At 32.0% G+C, this 20,146-nt stretch overlaps 1 protein-coding gene across 1 annotated transcript in view; it reads left to right on the forward strand.

Moving 5' to 3' along the window:
- LOC105666782 overlaps positions 1-19,718 on the forward strand; it is a 360,020-nt gene extending 340,302 nt beyond the window's left edge. Inside the window, exons 26-31 of the mRNA XM_048414120.1 lie at positions 3,017-3,275; positions 4,692-4,803; positions 5,001-5,123; positions 5,291-5,445; positions 13,725-13,804; positions 14,512-19,718. Of these exons, the coding sequence (XP_048270077.1) occupies positions 3,017-3,275; positions 4,692-4,803; positions 5,001-5,123; positions 5,291-5,445; positions 13,725-13,804; positions 14,512-14,680 (898 nt within the window). The 3' untranslated portion in view covers positions 14,681-19,718. The remainder of the gene's footprint in view (positions 1-3,016; positions 3,276-4,691; positions 4,804-5,000; positions 5,124-5,290; positions 5,446-13,724; positions 13,805-14,511) is intronic.
- Positions 19,719-20,146: the final 428 nt, after the last annotated feature.

Consider the following 20,146-nt stretch of genomic DNA (forward strand, 5'->3'; position numbering starts at 1 on the left):
GAATGCTTGTCGAAGCTTACGGTGAGCATGCTGTTGGTAAATCACAGTGCTTTGAGTGGTTTAAAAAATTCAGAAGTGGCAATTTTGACGTGAGAAACGAAGAACGTGGAACGTGGAACGTGATCTATTATGAGCTGTTAAAACCTGGCGAAACCGTTAATACCGAGCGCTACCGACGACAAATGATCGATCTGAATCAAGCTTTGCGTGAAAAACGATCAGAATATCAAAAAAGGCAACAGAAAGTAATTTTGCTTCATGATAATGCACAGCAAAACCTGTCAAGGAAACGATTGAAGCGTTCAGTTGGGAAATACTTTCGCACGCGGCTTACTCACCAGACTTGGCCCCGTCCGATTACTATTTATTTGCATCGATGGGACACGCACTTTCTGACCAGCACTTCACTTCTTACGAAAATGTACGAAAATGGCTGGATGACTGGTTTGCCTCAAAAGAGCGACTGTTTTTTTGGCGTGGCATCCACCAATTGCCAGACAGGTGGGAAAAATGTATAGCTAGCAATGGGCAATACTTCGAATAAAATATTTTTAATCATTTTCATACAATAAACGTGTATTTTCTATACAAAAATTCCGGTTTCATATTTACATACCTGGTATGTGTTACAACTTTTACAATTATCGCAGGTCCACGGCGTTTTCACATGAATTATTATTGAGCCATAAAATGTGTAGGAATCTAGTGAAGAAATAAATGAACAAGTAACATAAGAAATATTTATAATGTTGCCATATAGCATTTCTTAAAAATATTTCACCGAATTAATCATTAATCGATTACACTATCCTCAATTTCTTACTCAAAATAATGTAAAGAAAGAATGCAACAATGATTTAGAAAATTGTGTTATGCATATATATTTTTACACGTGTGAAAAAATCTTTGAACTATTAATTCTGAATATACTTTTAGTCTATTACCTTATCTCTGTTGCAAGAAACACCATGAACAACTCATAACATTTGAAATTTAAATATTGCTAGTAAAATTAAAAAAATGAAGTAAGTAGTTCTATTCAACTATTATTCAACTATGTAATTTATAACTAAAGAATTATATCTCACTAATAAAAAAAAATATTGTTATTGAATATCGACCTCCATTGAAATTATACGACTTTGTTTAAATTGTGCACTTGCTGCTTCGTATCATCGTTTTAATATTTCTTTCACAATAATATTTTATTTTTAATCGTTATTGTATTATAGCTACTTTTCTATTCAATAAATTATTTATTATTCTTATTATTATCATTATTACTATCATTATTATTTATTCATTTATAGTCACATCAATTGGCACCTATTTTGCGTTTAAGAGCGCACATATGTCATTGTGGTACACGCGTATAGGGCTCTAATAGCCTAAGTCACATAGAAGAACTCTGTACGTGTATCTTTTTCAACATAAAATTACGATTCAGTGAGACGAAGAAAACAATCTTCTTTGTAAAATATTACTTGTTTAAACAACTGATATATTTTCACTTTGCACGGATGTATAGTCATTTCTTATAAATATTGTATAAGAATTATAAGAATTGTTCAGAATGAGGATAAAGAGACAATATCGTAAGGCCATACAGTAAAGCATACATGCAATTTCCATTAATAAAAGAAACTTTGTTAGAGTTCACTTTACAAAGTAAAAAGAGTAATTATATAGAATAAAAGTAGATTTGAACTTTTTTAATTTATATGCCTTGATCTTAAATAGTAATCATAATTGGAAAAAGCAAAATATTCTATTTTTCAGATTAAATGATATATTTTTTATAGATTTCAATACATTCATATATTTTTGCAGAGTTCACTTTACAAAGTAAAAAGAGTAATTACATAGAATAAAAGTAGATTTGAACTTTTTTAATTTATATGCCTTGATCTTAAATAGTAATCATAATTGGGGAAGCAAAATATTCTATTTTTCAGATTAAATGATATATTTTTTATAGATTTCAATACATTCATATATTTTTGCGGAGTTCACTTTACAAAGTAAAAAGAGTAATTACATAGAATAAAAGTAGATTTGAACTTTTTTAATTTATATGCCTTGATCTTAAATAGTAATCATAATTGGGGAAGCAAAATATTCTATTTTTCAAATTAAATGATATAATTTTTATAGATTTCAATACATTCATATATTTTTGCAGGGTTCACTTTGCAAAATAAAAAGAGTAATTACATAGAATAAAGGTAGATTTGAACATTTTTAATTTATATGCCTTGATCTTAAATAGTAATCATAATTGGAAAAAGTAAGATATCCTATTTTTCAGATTAAATGATATATTTTTTATAGATTTCAATAGATTCATATATTTTTGTATAATAATTTTCAATAGTGCTTTAGGTTTATAAGGAAATAATTGCTATTCTTTATTTCTATCTTTTAAATCTTTAATCTCAGCAGATACAATCCCTCATTTCACACATGGAATCTTATTAGAAAATTTCAGGTAGCTTTATACTAAAATTAAATAAAAGGAACCCCAAGGGAGGTGAAGAATCGAAATGAGTTATAGTTAAATTATAATTTTTTAGTCTGACATAAAAATCTTTCTTATAATAATTTACACCGTAATAAAGTATATTCATCGCTTGTTCTGTTATTATGAAATTGAAAGTAATTATTTATCTCATTCATATGAATGATAAATCAATCTGTCGTTATTCCACATTTTTGTTATTCCATCTTTTTACAAAAATATTTATGAGTCTGTGTCTATATAACATTTCTTGCCTTTGCGCATAGAATATGTTAGTATCGTTTTGCGGGAAAATCTGCAACACTTCGTACGTAATAATAATATCTATAGCAGGAAAAGACTTAGTAGTCCGCTACTAGTAGTGGGGATTCTGTGAAAAGATGTAACAGAATTCTCGGATAGTGTAGAACGTTCGAATATTAGAGTATTCAGATAGTGGAAGATTAAAGTTCCTCAGATTTCTTTATGTGTTTTATTTTTTATAATTAATGATTTCAGACCATCGCAGAAGTCACCTATTCCCTTGAATCGTTACGATGATTTCGTGGATGATTTGAGCCACAAAAGCAGATCCCAGGAGCAAACACCGGAACCGCGGGTCGTGGCAAAAGCACTTTATAGTTTTATCGGGCAATCTCCGCGGGAATTAAGTTTCCGCCGCGGTGACATAATATTTATACGTCGCCAGGTAGACAAGAACTGGTTCGAGGGTGAGCATAATGCTATGATTGGCCTATTCCCATCGAATTACGTTGAGGTAATTTCACTTGGAAAACATTAACCTTCATATTACTTTCTTCTTGCTATACAATACAATTGTACTATAGTATCCATCAAAGAGGTTCTTATCAGATTAGTATTTTGATCAAATATTTGTTCATACAGGGACTGGTCAAGTAATGTATACAAGCGAATTTGAGATAATTTTATAAAAATCAGGATTACTAGTGATCTCTATTTATTTATCACGTCTAGTTATAACGGATCTCACTGTAGATCGCTGTCTCGATGGATATTGTCGCAGTTTAAGTTTGTTTTTGCCGTAATGGAAAATTAGGAATACATGATGAAATAATATGAAGTAATCATAAAGTTTATTATTACAAAAATTGCTGAAAATGTTGCCCATTCCCGAACACATACTTCTGCTCTTCTAATTAAATTTCTATGAACACTTTCTAACACATTGCAAGTGTCAAACAACATAACGTCAATCGAGACAACGATCTACGGTGAGATCCGTTACAACGAGACGTGATAAGTGCACCCGTACCGAGCGAAAATTCAAAGTCGATTTTCTCGAAAACAAAGCCTCAAATGAAAAATTCTTATTCTATATTTTCGACTTGTTTTTTCGCGTAGAATCACCCCCTTTCCGCTTGTACTACCAGTTACCAACCACCCTGTATATTTATCTCCTTAAGTGGATAAAAGTTGGTATAAATGGTGGAAGAAAAATGCGAACTGTCTGTATCATTTCCTTCATGAAATTCTAAATGCGTCAAAATGACGCGTCCCGTTAAACAAAATTTATTTAAACAAAATTTCTTTCCTCAATAGCGTTTTTCTGATTTTTATCGAATTTTTATCTCATAATACGAATCATTGCAACAGTTTTGAGAGTTATTGTATATGTATTGAATATCGGTGTTAGATTCTATACACTCATGTTTATTAAACATTGATAATGTTACATCAGAACGAAGAATTCTTAAAATAAAGCTATTTGTTAGTACACATATATACAAAATACCTTCGTGTTATAGTTAGCTCAATAATTATAAAAGTCAAAAATGTTATATTAATTCTTAATTACTATCATTGAGTTATTAGTGATAACAGTTTGGATTAGTTTGCCTGAGGTATTTACACAGATTAATATAAAATGCTTTAAAGTTACATAATTAACACCTTCTTGTGAATCGCCTGCGATTCAATGATATTAATTGAAGTTTAATGTAAACAGAAAATAACGTTAATGATAAGATTATTTATTTTTCTAATCTTGACAATCTATTTCCTTTTTTCTACTTATTTTTCCCAGTTGAGCTTTAGCTTTTGCCAATAAGATTTCACACCCAGATTTTATCTTGTAAATCACTTTACAATGAAAAGTAATAATATTTGAAAAATGTCGACTTATAAAAAAATAACACTATCTTTTAAATTACAGATTTTACCTTACGAGGATGTGCGCACGATCCCAACGAAACCTCACGAGGGTCAGGCACGAGCTAAATTCAATTTCGTCGCCCAAACAAATCTCGAATTATCTTTGGTCAAAGGTAAATATAAAAAATATATCAACATATCTCAGCAGCAAAAATTTATCCTACATATTAATGTAAAAAGACATATCTGCTGTGGTCAGTATTTAAATAACAATGTAGGAAAAATTTATTTTTATTTAGCGCCTTATATTAATGTAACAAAAAATTTCCAGAATCAGTACATCATCAATACAAAAACATTATTCTTTTAGGGGAATTTGTGGTCTTGATAAGAAAAGTCGATGAAAACTGGTATGAGGGGCGTATTGGAAATAGAAAAGGAATATTCCCCATCACCTACGTTGAAGTTATAACAGAGCCTGGCCTTACATCAGGTATTACTCACTTTCTACTATGTAACTACAGCAAAAACATAGTATCTGTGCGAGTTTAAAATAATGCTTTATTTTGTTCAACTATTTTGTTCTATATCTATTTCATGTAATATATTTTTTACTTATACTTTTGATATTGAATAAGTACTGTAAATGACTTTTTTTAGTTATAGAAACGCCAAAACAAAACAAACCAGTTGCCTTTCCACTTATGCGTAGTCTTTTGACAAATGGATCAGCTGGGGGGAAAATAAATCTGGCATCCCATCCCTATATGCCGCCCGCACCAGTTAACATTACCCAGCCAACTTACAATTCACCGGTTAGTAGTTTAAAACACACTCTCATATTAATTTCTTCAGTGGTCAATAGTATATTATAAATATTGAAGAAAAAAAGATAATAATTAGACAATATTCTAAAATGATTGAACGAAATGATATTCATCATTGTTTCAAGAATGACACAGCAAAAAAAATTAAGTTATTTTTCAAATTATTATCATGAATTAGAGTTCAAATTATTATCTTTTAAGATTGTTTAGGATTATAAATTGAAGATTACAAAAATGATATTTGATTTTGGTTTAGAAGCATTGTCTTTCTAGTTGATAAATTTGGTTAAAACAGTAATATTTTATTATATTTAAATATAATTCTATGCCAAGTTCTAGCTAAATATAATATACTTATATATTATTGAGATCAGGATTATAGCGATCTTTATTTATTATATAGATTTATTTATTGTGATTGAAGCAGGGAACGTTTATAACGTAAATATGTACATACATCCAAAAAGTGCTTTTTAACTCAACGATGATGTTGATGTTGAATAGCAATATAATATAATTTAATCTGATATACTAATAATAGTATATACAGGCTGTTCGACTACAGGTGTAAATAAAATTAAGGGATGAAGCTAAAATAAGATGAAAGTGAAGAACAAGAAAGTTGCGTTTCCGCCTTTGTCTTTTTAGTTATTGACAATTAGATCTTAGCCCAAATACCCCTATGCGTGAGCAAACCTCCTTACTCGAACGACAGTGGATCAAGCCAAGCAATGGGATACACAGGGATCCTCAAACCGAACGATACATAGGCAGCAGTTGTAGTAGATTAAACATTAAAACTATACCTGCCTACGTATTAAAAAGCACAACAGTATATTGAAAACCGCCTCATGGAATTTTCATGGAAATAGAGAGGATTATTGTTTCCTCTAATGCTTTGCCTCCATAAATAATTAATAAATAAGTAATAAATAATAACACACATAAACGATATTTATACAAATTTCAAACATGCACCGTTCCATCCGCGGGTGCCCACAGAAATATCAGAAACGCACCGCGAATTTATAGACTGTTCATAGAAAAATTTATTTAATTCCAACTCGAGTTGATTGGGCGTGTAGTGTGTCTAATATGTACAGTGGGCGTTATATGTATCGTGCTTATTGTGTACTCTGTTTGGAAGAAAACAGAAGCTATATTGAACACTTACTGTAATATGTATATAATATATATAATATATATTTTTGTATATATTATGTACAACATACATCTATATATATATTGTATATATACAATACACATTATTTATTAATTATTTATGGAGGTAAAGGATTAGAGGAGACAATAATCTTCTCTACGATTTGTACGAAGTAAGCTGCTGCCTATATATCGTTCGATTTGAGGATCCCTGTGCATTTGAGGATCCCGCTGTTTGAGTTAACCTATTTTCGTTCGTGTAAGGAGGTTTGCTGGCATACAGGAATATTTCGGTTAAGTTTTAATTATGAATAACTGAAAGACAAAGGTGAAAGCGCAACTTCTTTATTCTTGATTTTCATCTTATCTTAGCTTCAAATATCACTCCTTAAATTTTTGTACATCTGTAGCCCTGTATATGCTAATCATCAGTGTTTGTTTTCTAGTATTTGCATTTATTTCTTTTAATGAATATCTATCGTTGTGCAGCTGTGATTATAAAATCAATTTATGTTTAATTCTAGCTTGAATAAAAAACACCTCAAATGGAAAGGTGGATTGTAATATCCTTATGAAGTTTGTTTTCTATTAATATAAATATTACACATGAACAGAAATTAGAAAATAGCTACTTTTATAGTTTAATAGTATGCCCTCTTGTAGGTAGTGATTTTAAAGTTAAGAAATATTATTATTCTAACAATAAGTAAAGTTCGGCATAAACATTAAAAAATTCTTTTTTTATATGGAATAATAATGAACAATTTCTGGTTATTGTATACATAAATAACTGCAATATAAGTACTGAGAAACACCTGAACTAGAATTTGATTCTGCAGCAAATAGCTGAACTATCGGGTAGTTGAAATAAGAAATAAATGCAGAGCACTGAAAACCGTGCAAACTTTAGGTATTTTTAAGAATGTAAAAATATGTCCCTCGCGTTGGACTATTGATTTTATTCTTTGTATAGAACTCGGACGGCAATAACCGTCGAAATTACGAATCACTGCCACGCTTTTTTCATTTCTCAAATTTTACCAACAATATTTGCAGTCATTTGGCCCATCTAAATTGAACTTTTTTCGTTTGAGAACATAACAGATTCCCATTCCATCGTTCAGCATATGTTTACCCGAGCAAAATCGAAATATGTTTATGTTCTTCTTTAAGGGCTTGTTCACATAGCATTTTTGAGAAGAATTGAAATTTTGCTGCGCATGCCTTGTTGTTACTGGTAGTTACAATTCAACTTGCGAACTTGTGCTGCACTCTTCGCTTCTTTAGTTGCGGATCTCATTAACAACGAGCATCGTCTCTTCGATAGTTTTTGATTGCCAATCTTAAAATGATTTTTACCTCAATATTTTATCTCAATTCGCATAATTATTTATCAGTGTATCAGGTCTGTAAGTATGAAACCGGAATTTGCCTATAGATGGCCCTAGTTGATAATGTAGATATCACTAAACTGCATCATTGATGCCAAAAGTCTTTGTTGACATCTCACAAACATTTTCGACTCAGAACAATACAAGTCTCATACAACAGCATAGTTTGTAATAGAGTTGAACATGTCGAATTTTGTGGCTGGAAACTACGATTTGCGGACAGCATTGATTTTCTGTTACCATTTGAAGAAAACTGCTGCGGAATCGCATCGAATGCTTGTCGAAGCTTACGGTGAGCATGCTCTTGGTAAATCACAGTGCTTTGAGTGGTTTAAAAAATTCAGAAGTGGCAATTTTGACGTGAGGAACGAAGAACGTGGAACGTGGAACCTGATCTATTATGAGCTGTTAAAACCTGGCAAAACCGTTAATACCGAGCGCTACCGACAACAAATGATCGATCTGAATCAAGCTTTGCGTGAAAAACGATCAGAATATCAAAAAAGGCAACAGAAAGTAATTTTGCTTCATGATAATGCACCATCACAAACAGCAAAACCTGTCGAGGAAACGATTGAAGCGTTCAGTTGAGAAATACTTTCGCACGTGGCTTACTCACCAGACTTGGCTCCGTCCGATTAATATTTATTTGCATCGATGGGACACACACTTTCTGACCAGTACTTCACTTCTTACGAAAATGTACGAAAATGGCTCAATGACTGGTTTGCCTTAAAATAGCGACAGTTTTTTTGGCGTGGCATCCACCAATTACCAGACAGGTGGGAAAAATGTATAGCTAGCGATGGGCAATACTTCGAATAAAATATTTTTAATCATTTCCATACAATAAAAGTGTATTTTCTATACAAAAATTCCGGTTTCATATTTACATACCTGGTAGATGTGATCCGAATAGTGGGATTAATATTTCCCCTATTCCCTATCTCCATAAATAATAAATAAACAAAAGCATATAGTAGCAATATTTATATATATATTATATATATTGTATTATTATATTCTATATATTATATATAATATATCATTATATTATAAATAATATATTATATAATATGAGGTGCTACTGAATGTGTTTGTACACTATTTTGCATGAACCACATACAATTTCCATACAAATGTAAAATGAAAAGTGGTCGTTGCCCATTATAATATTCACGTAGATACGTATGAAATAAGAAATGAAGAAACAAAAGGAGCTACAGAAAACTTATTTGAACGAATAGTTGTAGAATTAACTAAGACATTGTTTTAAGGAATAAAGTATATAAACATAATAAAATAATAAAATAATATAAATTAATATACAATCAAATGAGACTTATCGCAATCACTTATCGCATTGAATAAATAGTTTAAATTTGATGATACTAAATGAAATGATACGAAATGATACTAGCCTTGCAAGACTGCTCTAATCGTTTTTAAATACATCTGGTGAGCAACCTGTTGATTTTCTCAATAGCCATACCCATGCATTTAAAAAGGAAATCCTCAAATATTGTGACTGTTAATTTCTGTTCCTAATTAATTTCGAGTTATACAAAGGAAACGAAGGGTATCGTAATTTTTTCTTTTAGAAATTTGGTACGAGAGTAGAACAGTTCTAGAAAGACAGAATCATTTTGACAGCCAAGAGGAAACGTTGAATAAACTACGTAAACATAAAGTTACAGTTAATTGTAGTTTCATTATTAATCATTTTATTTGTCTTATTTTTGTTTTCGTTTTTATTTCTCTGTTTTCTATTTTGTTATATTTAATATAAACACGAATGATCTGGGTGTATTGTGTGTGTAGTGCATGTAGTGCGCATATTGTACTCAATTTGTTTGCAGAAAAACTGGGCATATTACACATTTACTGTAATATAAAACGACTACTATTTCTGTTACGATTTTTCTGTGGATATTCACGGACGACACAATCGCAGAGCGTGTATAAACCTTATATAAATATTGTTACTATGTGCTTTTGTTTATTGATTATTTATGAAGGGAGAGGATTAAAGGAATTTATTACATTAATCCCTTCTACTCGGAAATTCCATAGGGGGTTTTCGATATGCTGTTATGGATTTTAACGAGTAGGCAGATTTAATGTTTAATCTACCATTTTTCTTACAAAATATCGTATAGGATCATTTTCGTCTCCGAATACGATAGTGTTCTTCACTGTGATTTGTATGAAATAAGTCGAGTATTGTTGTCCGTGTGTCGTTCGGTTTGAGGATTATCGCGCTCCCCGGTGCTCCAGCTGTCTTACTTTCTTTCATTCGTGCAGGGAGGGTTGCTCGCCCACAGGAATATTACAGCCGATTTTCTACTGTTAAGAAAGAGAGTCGAAAGCGCAATTTTTCTTAATTTTTGTCTTATTTTATCTTCAAAGATCGTACTTTAGATTTTTTTACATCTGTGTCCGAATTTGTAGAATTGTGAAATGTAATTTTTTATAAATCGAATTCTGCTTATACGGAAGTTGCTAATATAATCGTATCCATCACAGTAATCGTCGTTGTTGTCTATCGAATAGCTGATGATACAACGACGATATCAGCATTAGTATCTATAGGGTGTCTCACGTTAAATAAGTTATTCCTTAAGGTGATTAAATAATCAATTACCGGCCGGCTGTTTTAATACTACCGGATTAATACTACTATTGACCCAACCCAGCTTCGAAACTAACGCTGAGCGACGGCACATTTTTGTGTATGTAAACTCAAAACTCAGAAACTCAAAAACTAAGTCCGGCTGCTGGTTATATCGTTAAATGTTATATGTTATATATAACTCTCGACTCAAATATCGATCTTACGACTAATTTTGTATGGTGGCGTGTGAGAGCACGAGGTACGAGATAATCCTAACCGAGTTGAGGTGAGACTTATGGCCATGCTCTTTCATTTGCGAAAGACTGTTAGGACGACGGAGTAGAGCGACTGCCCGCTTCACAGTTTTCAACTGCGCCGATCATTTTCTTGGAAGTATTCCTCTCGACTAATATTTATTTATTTATTTTTTTATTTGCAAGTATTTTACAATCAATTTTCGCATTGAGAATTTTGAGTAAGTCTCTCTGGTGTGGCGCAGTGACATGGCTAATTATTTATAATAAGTTAATACTTATTATAGATAAGTATAATTTATAAATAATAATATTATAAATAAGTAAATATTACTTATTAAAAATATCTAGTCGAATCTACTGCTTAGGTCTAACGGATAGTGTTTCCTTAGCCTGCGAATCTGGTCCGACGTATTAAGTAATTTAGTAATTAGGGGGTTTCGATGTTTGTTGACTCTTTTGATATATCTATTGCTACATTTTGTTATTCTTCTTTTACTGTGGGTATCTTGAGGTCACGATGTATTGCTTTGTTGGCAACATACCAGGGTGCATTTATTAGGGATCTTAGCGTTTTCGATTGGAAGCGTTGAAGTATTTCAATGTTGAAATTACTTGCTGTTCCCCATAGTTGGATTCCGTAGGTCCAGACAGGTTTTATTACGGTCTTATAGAGTGTAATTTTGTTCTGCGTGCTTAAGTTGGAACGTCGGTCAGTGAGCCAGTAGAATTTTTTAAGTTTATCCTTGAGCTGCTTCCATTTATCTATGATGTGTTGTTTCCATGTTAATCTCCTGTCCAGAATCATGCCCAGGTATCTGACTGAGTCCTTGTTAGGAATTGTTATATTGTTAATGGTCAGGGCAGGTTTGTTTTCGCAGCGTGAAAGTTACATGTGTGGATTTGTGTTCATTAATTTTGAAGCCCCATTTATGAAACCACTTTTACATAGAGTCGAGTCATCGCTGGAGAGTGGATGAGGCTGTTGTCGGGTTGGCGTGGGACGCAAATAGCGCTGTGTCGTCGGCAAATGTTGCTATGGTTATTCCCGTTGATATTGGTAAGTCGGCAGTGTAGATGGAGAATAGAAAGGGGTCCGAGGACACTTCCTTGGAGTATGCCAGCTTCTATTGGGAATGTTGTGGTTGTGGCGTCTAAGTATTTAACCATGAATTGTCTTTTCGTTAGGTAAGACTTTAGGATGGGGTAGTAAGTGTGTGGTAGGATTTTCTTAAGTTTGTATAGAAGCCCTTCGTGCCATACTTTGTCGAATGCCTGTTGAATGTCTAGGAATACCGCTGAGCAATATTTTTTCTTTCCTAAAATTTAGTTGATATTATGTGTTATGCGATGGAATTGCTCTATTGTAGAATGTTGCTTCCGAAAACCGAATTGACGATCTGGCAGTGTTTTCAAATCCTCTGGAAGTGGAAGGAGTCGATTCGTTAACATCTTCTCGAATATTTTTGACAAAGTAGGTAGAAGACTAATTGGGTGATAGGAGCTAGTTTCATGTATTGGCTTGCCAGGTTTAGGGATGAGAATAATCAGTGATATTTTCCAGGACTTGGAATAGTATTCAAGGCAAAAAATTGCGTTGAAAATTGATGTGATGAGTGCAATCCCTTTTATGGGAAGTTCCTTGATTGCTTTATTACATATTTGGTCATGCCCTGATGCTTTCCTGGGATCTAGGCGTCTCGTCCAATATCTAAGTGAAATATTACATTTCCTTGGGTTTTGCACTTCCGCTCTCAGTTCAGCTCGGCCATCGTTTAAGTCATCCTCTGGATATCCACGTATTGCAACGTAGGTGGAACATCCTATAGATACTGAAGCCGATATTGCTATTCTATCTCCGGTTATTCAACAATCAACAGCATTGACTACTATAGCGTAGGCGGATGTATAAGTAACGTCTGCATAAGCAGAATTTTACTAGAATTTTTTTATTAATATCTCAGAAGCCAATAAATACCTGAAGCTAAAATTTCATGTTTAGGGTTCATCTCCATCCTCCACTCGCCTCAAATTTCATCATCGGTACCTTTTAGAACTACAGCTGCAATGTTCACAAGTGTGCGACGTTTCTATCCGAAATATAAAGCCGTTGAATTTTTTGCATAGACTCACTTCTGTAAAGTAGCAAGTGTACTGTATCTAAATACCGGTATCTTGACTTTAGAGTTTTCCAGTGTCAGAAAATCTGTTATTTATTAAATATAATTAGAAATCAGTATCAGTAGAAATGACTATAAATCAGCCCCGGAAATTTGGATTAATTAATAACTCCATCTGTAAGATGACCGATACTTTTGTGTATAATTATTTTGTTGCGTAGCTATATTATACAAATTACTGTGTTATTGGTGATATACTTCATTAGTGTACAACTACTGATATACAGGGTGGTTGGTAACTGGTGGTACAAGCGGAAAGGGGGTGATTCTAGGCGAAAAAAGAAGTCGAAAATACAGAATAACAATTTTTCGTTTGAGGCTTTGTTTTCGAGAAAATCGACTTTGAATTTTCGCTTGGTACGGGTGCACTTTATTGTAGAATTTCATACTTTAAAACAATCGAATACGTTAGAAAGTGTTCATAGAAATTTAATTAACTGAGTTCAGTAAATCTGTTTCTTTGTTTATACCAAACCATTTTTATGTAAAGACTGTACCCTTCTTTCTTGAAATAAATGCATTTCCAAGGGAAAATAGGGGAACACCCGCCCAGCAAGCGGATTATCGCGGTTCGAATCCCGATTTCTATCTACGTTTCATTTGATTTTATCTCAATTTTTCACTTTCATATTGTTTTAATGTACCTTTTCTTTGTTGCAATTTCTAGCCACAGCTGACGGATAGCAAATTACTTATTGCACAAATTAACGCAGCATTACATATCGATACCGACTCTGAACCAATGCCGTAAGTTTCATTAAAAAATTCCAAATAAATTTATATCTGCACGTTGACAAACTTAGTCATCTTAATCAGCAAAAATGTTTAGAAAGAAAATTTGTTTTTAAACAAAATTACTTCATTATTAACATCAGCGTATTATTGAAAAAATTCAACTCGTACATATTATTTATTTGATATTTCAAAATATATTTCAGTTCTTCATAGTATTATTAGATGAACTTGTATATAAAATAAAAACAAAAATAACAAATAAGAAACTCCAGTTCTGATGCCAATAATATTACATATTCTGACTTTTTCTTTCATGTTTGACAATAGAATTACAAATTGCAATTTGCAATATTTACAAATATAAATTTATTTCTTATACAACCTTCCTCTTAATACCTCAAACACATCGTGTTGTTTAGTTTACCTTGTATGATATATCACAATATGTAGATATTTTATATCTATTTCTTTAATTGTTGACAAAACATCTTTTAAATTCCAAATGCCAATAAACATAATCGTATTAAAAGGCATTTAGCCCGTCTATTAAAAACTATGACGAGTACTATATTTTGTACTATATTTTATGTATTTTACATGCAATTTGTGCATTTTAATCTTTAAATTTCGCATAAATACATAAGAATTTGTAGTCTACTTATCAAATAGCCCCGAATTTAATGGAATCAGTAAAAACAATTTTCCAAATATCTTTTCAGATACCGAGCTCTCTACAATTACATACCACAGAACACAGATGAGCTCGAATTAAAGGAAGGTGATACGGTGTATGTGATCGAGAAATGCGACGATGGTTGGTACGTTGGTTCCAGTAAAAGGACTGGTTACTTCGGCACATTTCCAGGAAATTACGTGGAACGATTGTGAGAAATGGCAAGAAGCGATATCGAACCGCCGTCGGTTACCTTTTACCAAAGCCCTAAGAAATCGAATCGTTAATAAAGATAAGTTTTAAACGTTTAACGATAAAGTTCAACGATAGTCTTGTTTTTTTCTATTCGTAAATTTCCAACGCCAACGGAAACCTGATGCATGAGATAAGATAAGAAAGAAAGAACGAAGAATAAACGCTGAAAGATATAGAAAGAAAGAAAGAGACAAGCTGATCGAAACTTTATCGTCGAATTCACCAAAAATTCATGGAAAATGAAATCTAAACTTAAGGCCTCATAACGTTTATGTAGTGTATAATAATATTTAGTAATTTACTATACAACATTCATAGGAAACGAGTGCGTCAGCACGACATTACGAGACATCGAAGTAGGAAATCAACATGATACGATTGACAGTGTTTTATCAACGTGTATCTTTATCTAGATGCACGAGTTATCTGTTCGTGCGAACGAAATAATGTATAAATAACATGCAACTATTCACAAACCCAAATCCATCGAATCCACTGTTCGTTAAAACGGGATCATCGCGATGATTATACTTGACAGATCGACACGAGCAGTTTTTACCAAACCCATGTGACTACTGTGTAATTATAAAACAAGGTCCTCCTATAGGGAGGACTATCTGGTTTCAATAATGAACGAAATTAATCGTATTAGCCGTTTAACTGATCAAGCGACAATCGTATTGTACAGTTTCTATCTACTTACAGAGAGATGTTTGAGATCGAAAGTCTACTGTAATGTAGAAAAGAAATATATTGTGTAAAAAAAAAACTATATATATATATATACATATATATATATTAAATTGAGTATGGTTACCGGATATTAATCGTCAAATGGTACAGTTGGGTTGTGGCCAATTTACAGTTTCAGTTGGATCTTTTCATCATAGAGTACTTCATTTCAATACACCAACCTCATTTATAGAGTTTTTGTAATATAAGAGATATAGGACAGAAATTAAAATAAAATACCTTAATTCTTTCAAAATGTAGTAGTCTGGAAAATCATCAAGATTTCTCTTATTTTTCAGATATGGAGAAATATCTGTTTTTAGTTTGAAAAATTTCAGTAAATTCTAGTAATTACTTTATCAAGCTTTCTTGTATTTCTGACGTCAAATTCAATTTTTTAAACCTCAGTACATTTTAATAATTATATCATCATTTGCTTTTTGTGCTGATATAAAAGATATATACTCCTTACAGCTTTTCAAAATTTCCAAAAATAGTTTTAATAACTACTTATGTTACTACTAATAATTACTACTAATAATTAATTATGCAATTTTAATGGGTACCATAATTGGCAACTTTCTGCATTGCTTTTCTTATATTACATTTTCAAAGAATTAAAATTAAGTGATCCACACGTGTTTTAAATCCAACTATCACGGTAATATATAATTCAAAGACGTCAGCTATGAATTGTGTAATCCTTTTTGCATTTTTTCATGTAATGGAATTTTTTAAATAGATTGTACACCGATAACAGATCACAAATTCAAGTGGAAAAAGATTAAGGAAAATTGGACAATGTAAAAATAAATATGAATTGCCGCTTGGTCAAAGACATTCTGGAAAGCGATGTTGATGCTTCAAAGTTTATTCGACTACGAGATTAAACATGAGATTAAGCCGAAAGATTCTGTTTTACCTCCGTTATACTTTTGGTTATACACTATTTTTTGTGACACGTAAATAAACAAGACGACCACGGTGAGCAAAGAATTTGCATCAAAGAGAAATTTGCAGCAAATTAAAGAGTCTCCGGATCAAGGTTTTTATATGAAATTTTCTATGAAATTTTTACTACAAAATTTTCATTGGGAAATTTCCACTTCGAGTATTTTTCACTGTGTACAAAATTCTTACTGGGAATATCTTTTTTAAATTTGTCAAATCTACCCTATCAAATTGCATAAAATATTGCCAATTATATAAACGTTATAAATTATACAAATTGCAACATACGTAAATTCTGTTCTGCGACTATAAATCACGAAAGAAGAGATATTCGCCACCGAGAAAGGAGACTAAAAATTTGCAATTTTAGATCATTTCAGAAATGACATAAACGAACAGAGAACCCGCTAAATTCGTTGTAATAAATTTACCGCCAAAAAATAATGTTCGCTGCCACCAGAAATATTTTACATCGGTTTGAGCAATCCGTTAAAATGCAAATATCTCTTTGCCGTTAGTGAAATTACCAATTTTTACCTTATATTTTAAAACGGTTTTGAATCAAACCAAAGATGAACGTTTTGAGTAATTTGATCTCGAGCCAAGTACATAGGTAAAGTTTCTGACGAATCTAGTGACAAGTTTGTCTTGCTTCGATGCGTAACAGCCAGTTCAGACGATACGGTATTTTCAGCGATTTCTTCATCTTACTTTCTTTGTTTATCCATTTTATAATATGGATATGAATACGTTTTCCACCAAGTTTCGATATTACAGTGGTCAGAGAAAAAGGAACATCAGAACATATTGGATACATTCTGTTGTGAAAGATAGGTATCAATTGGATTCCTATCAGATTCTCATGTCTCTATTAAGCACAGATGAAATGAAATTTTCGTATGCCAATGTCTATAACTATGAGACTAGCATTAAGTTAACAACAGTTTTTAATTGTTATTATTCTATGCAATCACTATATACATTATACGTATTATATATAATTTTTAAAATAATTTTTTAAATTGCATTGGACACTATATTAGACACTATGCTAAACACTAATTTTTTAAGTTACATTAACCCTCTGCTCGCAGTATGGTTCTTCGACTCCCAGGCGAAATTTCTGCGAAACAAAAATGTCAATGTTCATGGTCCCTGCGTGAAAAAGAGCTTGCAACTACAAGGCCTTGACTACGCAAACACTGTTTACTTCATTCAATTCAGCTCTGAATACCATGAGGGTAAAATGAGCACTGTACCTTCAGTGAACCATATTGCCATCCATAACAGTCTTTTGCTAAGTGGATCTTCTTAAATGCATAATTTATTTTTATTTTGTTACATACATCAATTCCTTGGTACCACCTCAGTATCTTGCATGACTCCTATATTTCTCATACGTTAGTAAATATGACATATGAAACCTTCTTTTTAATAAATATAATAAATAATCTGCAAATTTAGATCTCAAAATAATTATACCATTCCAAGACTGATAAATTTCTTTTTCTGAGATATTATAGTCCTATGGGTGGAACCCAACAATGTCATCTTTTAAATACCTGCTTAATACAGAACTGTATACAAATTCCCATTTTCTCATAACTTTCCGTTAAATTTTTATTCTGAAGATTTAGATATTTGGCTAAAGCGTCCTTCGTATAATAAACTAGGGATCATAATAAGTACTTGAGAATTTTTTCAGATTTTTTCAAGTCCAAAACAATAAAAAAAAAAATCAGATCAGAGACTGAAAGAGCTGATTACGTTAGTACGAGCCATGTTGCGAGCGGAGGGTTAAGTGCAAATATTGAAATTAAGAAATGAATCCCTAAATGACAATAATTTTGAAATTATTAATGACAGATTCATCGTATGCTATAATTTTTTCGTTCCTAAAATTCATTTGTTAATTATTCAGAAGGATCATATGATAGATACGTGGCTTATGATAGAACAGTGATTATATTCATACGTGCGTTTTCATAGCTTCCTCTGTTAAGTTTGTAAACTCTTGAAATTCTAAAATTTCATCACTGTCATACACGTAATGATGGGAAAAGACATTTAAAAAAATGAAATATGGCAAATGGTTTCTTGGTTCCTGGGAAAATTTATTTTCCTGATCTATTAATTTCGTCGTAATCTTCTTCTGACTGCATCTTTGAAATTTTTACCATTATATAAATCTGTTCCTTTATCTCATCCAGTGTGTCTTCGTTCCACCAAGCAAATTCAAAATTCTCTATTCATTTTTGACACACTTTATACCGTACCATGATTCTTCCATAACTACGAAAAGAAGAAACACGTATCGAATTAAAATTCGATCTTATCATCATCTTCTACATTGAGGAAACCAAATATCGAGAGCGACTGCCATAGTGACTGCTGTTACACGCCATACCGAATACATTAATTCATACGTTTGGAAGCTGAACGTGCGGCTAAGATATAGAAACGTGCGAATGCTGTTAGATATTGCAAAATACCAGATTGTCCGGACTGGCTGTGGTTAGCGGGTAATTTTTACCGAATATCGCCGCGGGAACGTGAAATTTTTCAAAATTAATCAATTTGAAACCGAGAGTTGATTTTCAATTGGAGGAAGGCATGAGAATTCCCCTCTATGTTCGTAGATGAACCAGTCTTGTTGTTGTTACATTCGTGAGTATCCAAGAGTAAGCGATTTATAATTGAAAGTTTGCCTTCCCAAAATAATATTTTTGTAAACATTATTTGTACTCAGAGTTATATATACATATATACATGTAAATTAATTATATAATGTATAGAAGATATATCTATATACATATGTATACATAGTTACAATATCACACGCATATATAAAGAATATATAAGATAATTAACAGCATAGTTAATCGCGCACGTGTTAAAATGCACACACGTGATGTTCAGAGAAGAACGAGTCGTGTTAACCCCTTATAATTAATTAGTCGTAGCTAAGAGATTTCCACTGATGTTATACACGAATGAACGTTTCGTCGTGACGTTCTAAGACGGGCTACCACTTGAATCTAGAGGCAAAGAGGAAGAGAAGAAAATAAAAAAGAGGAAAAAATGGATGCAGTTGCAAAAACAGACAATACTTATTACTATAGTAACTTCGTAAGACAAGGAAAGATAATCAAGTAGCGAGAGCATTAATCTAACACTAGTTACGACTAATGATAATTGTTTCAGTTGATCGATTAATCATTGTTCATGGGTTAACCGATTGTTTTATGAGCTGGAAGAAAATGCACGAGTTTCGAAAGCCCTTTGTCGTGAAATTACATTCAATTGCTAATTATATATCGTGTTTTTACATCTCCTTACATCGCATATTTGTTTATTTATTAATTATTTGTTTGCATTGCATTGTTGAAATGATATTTTTGGATTTATATTATTCTCGGAACGATAGTGATTATTTTGAAGAAATTTTTTGATTAATTAAAAATATTATGAAATACTTTTAAAAGTTCAACATTCGTTTAACTTATTATTTCAGGATCAATGTCGCGTTAAATCTTGACGTATTATAATTACTTCGTTACTTTATTTCCTTTGTTTGTTAAATTTATATAGCGAATGTCTGCTAATTAAATAAGTAACGGACGGGCTAACTAGAAGCACGCGATTTAACGATTTCATATGTATCAATCAACTTTTCGAGCAGATCGAGCAGATGTTACAGAGTTATGAACGCGATAAAATGAAGAAAATGGAAAAAGTTAATC

The sequence above is a fragment of the Bombus terrestris genome, chromosome 18 (assembly GCF_910591885.1).
Source record: "Bombus terrestris chromosome 18, iyBomTerr1.2, whole genome shotgun sequence".
In the NCBI taxonomy this organism is placed as follows: domain Eukaryota; kingdom Metazoa; phylum Arthropoda; class Insecta; order Hymenoptera; family Apidae; genus Bombus; species Bombus terrestris.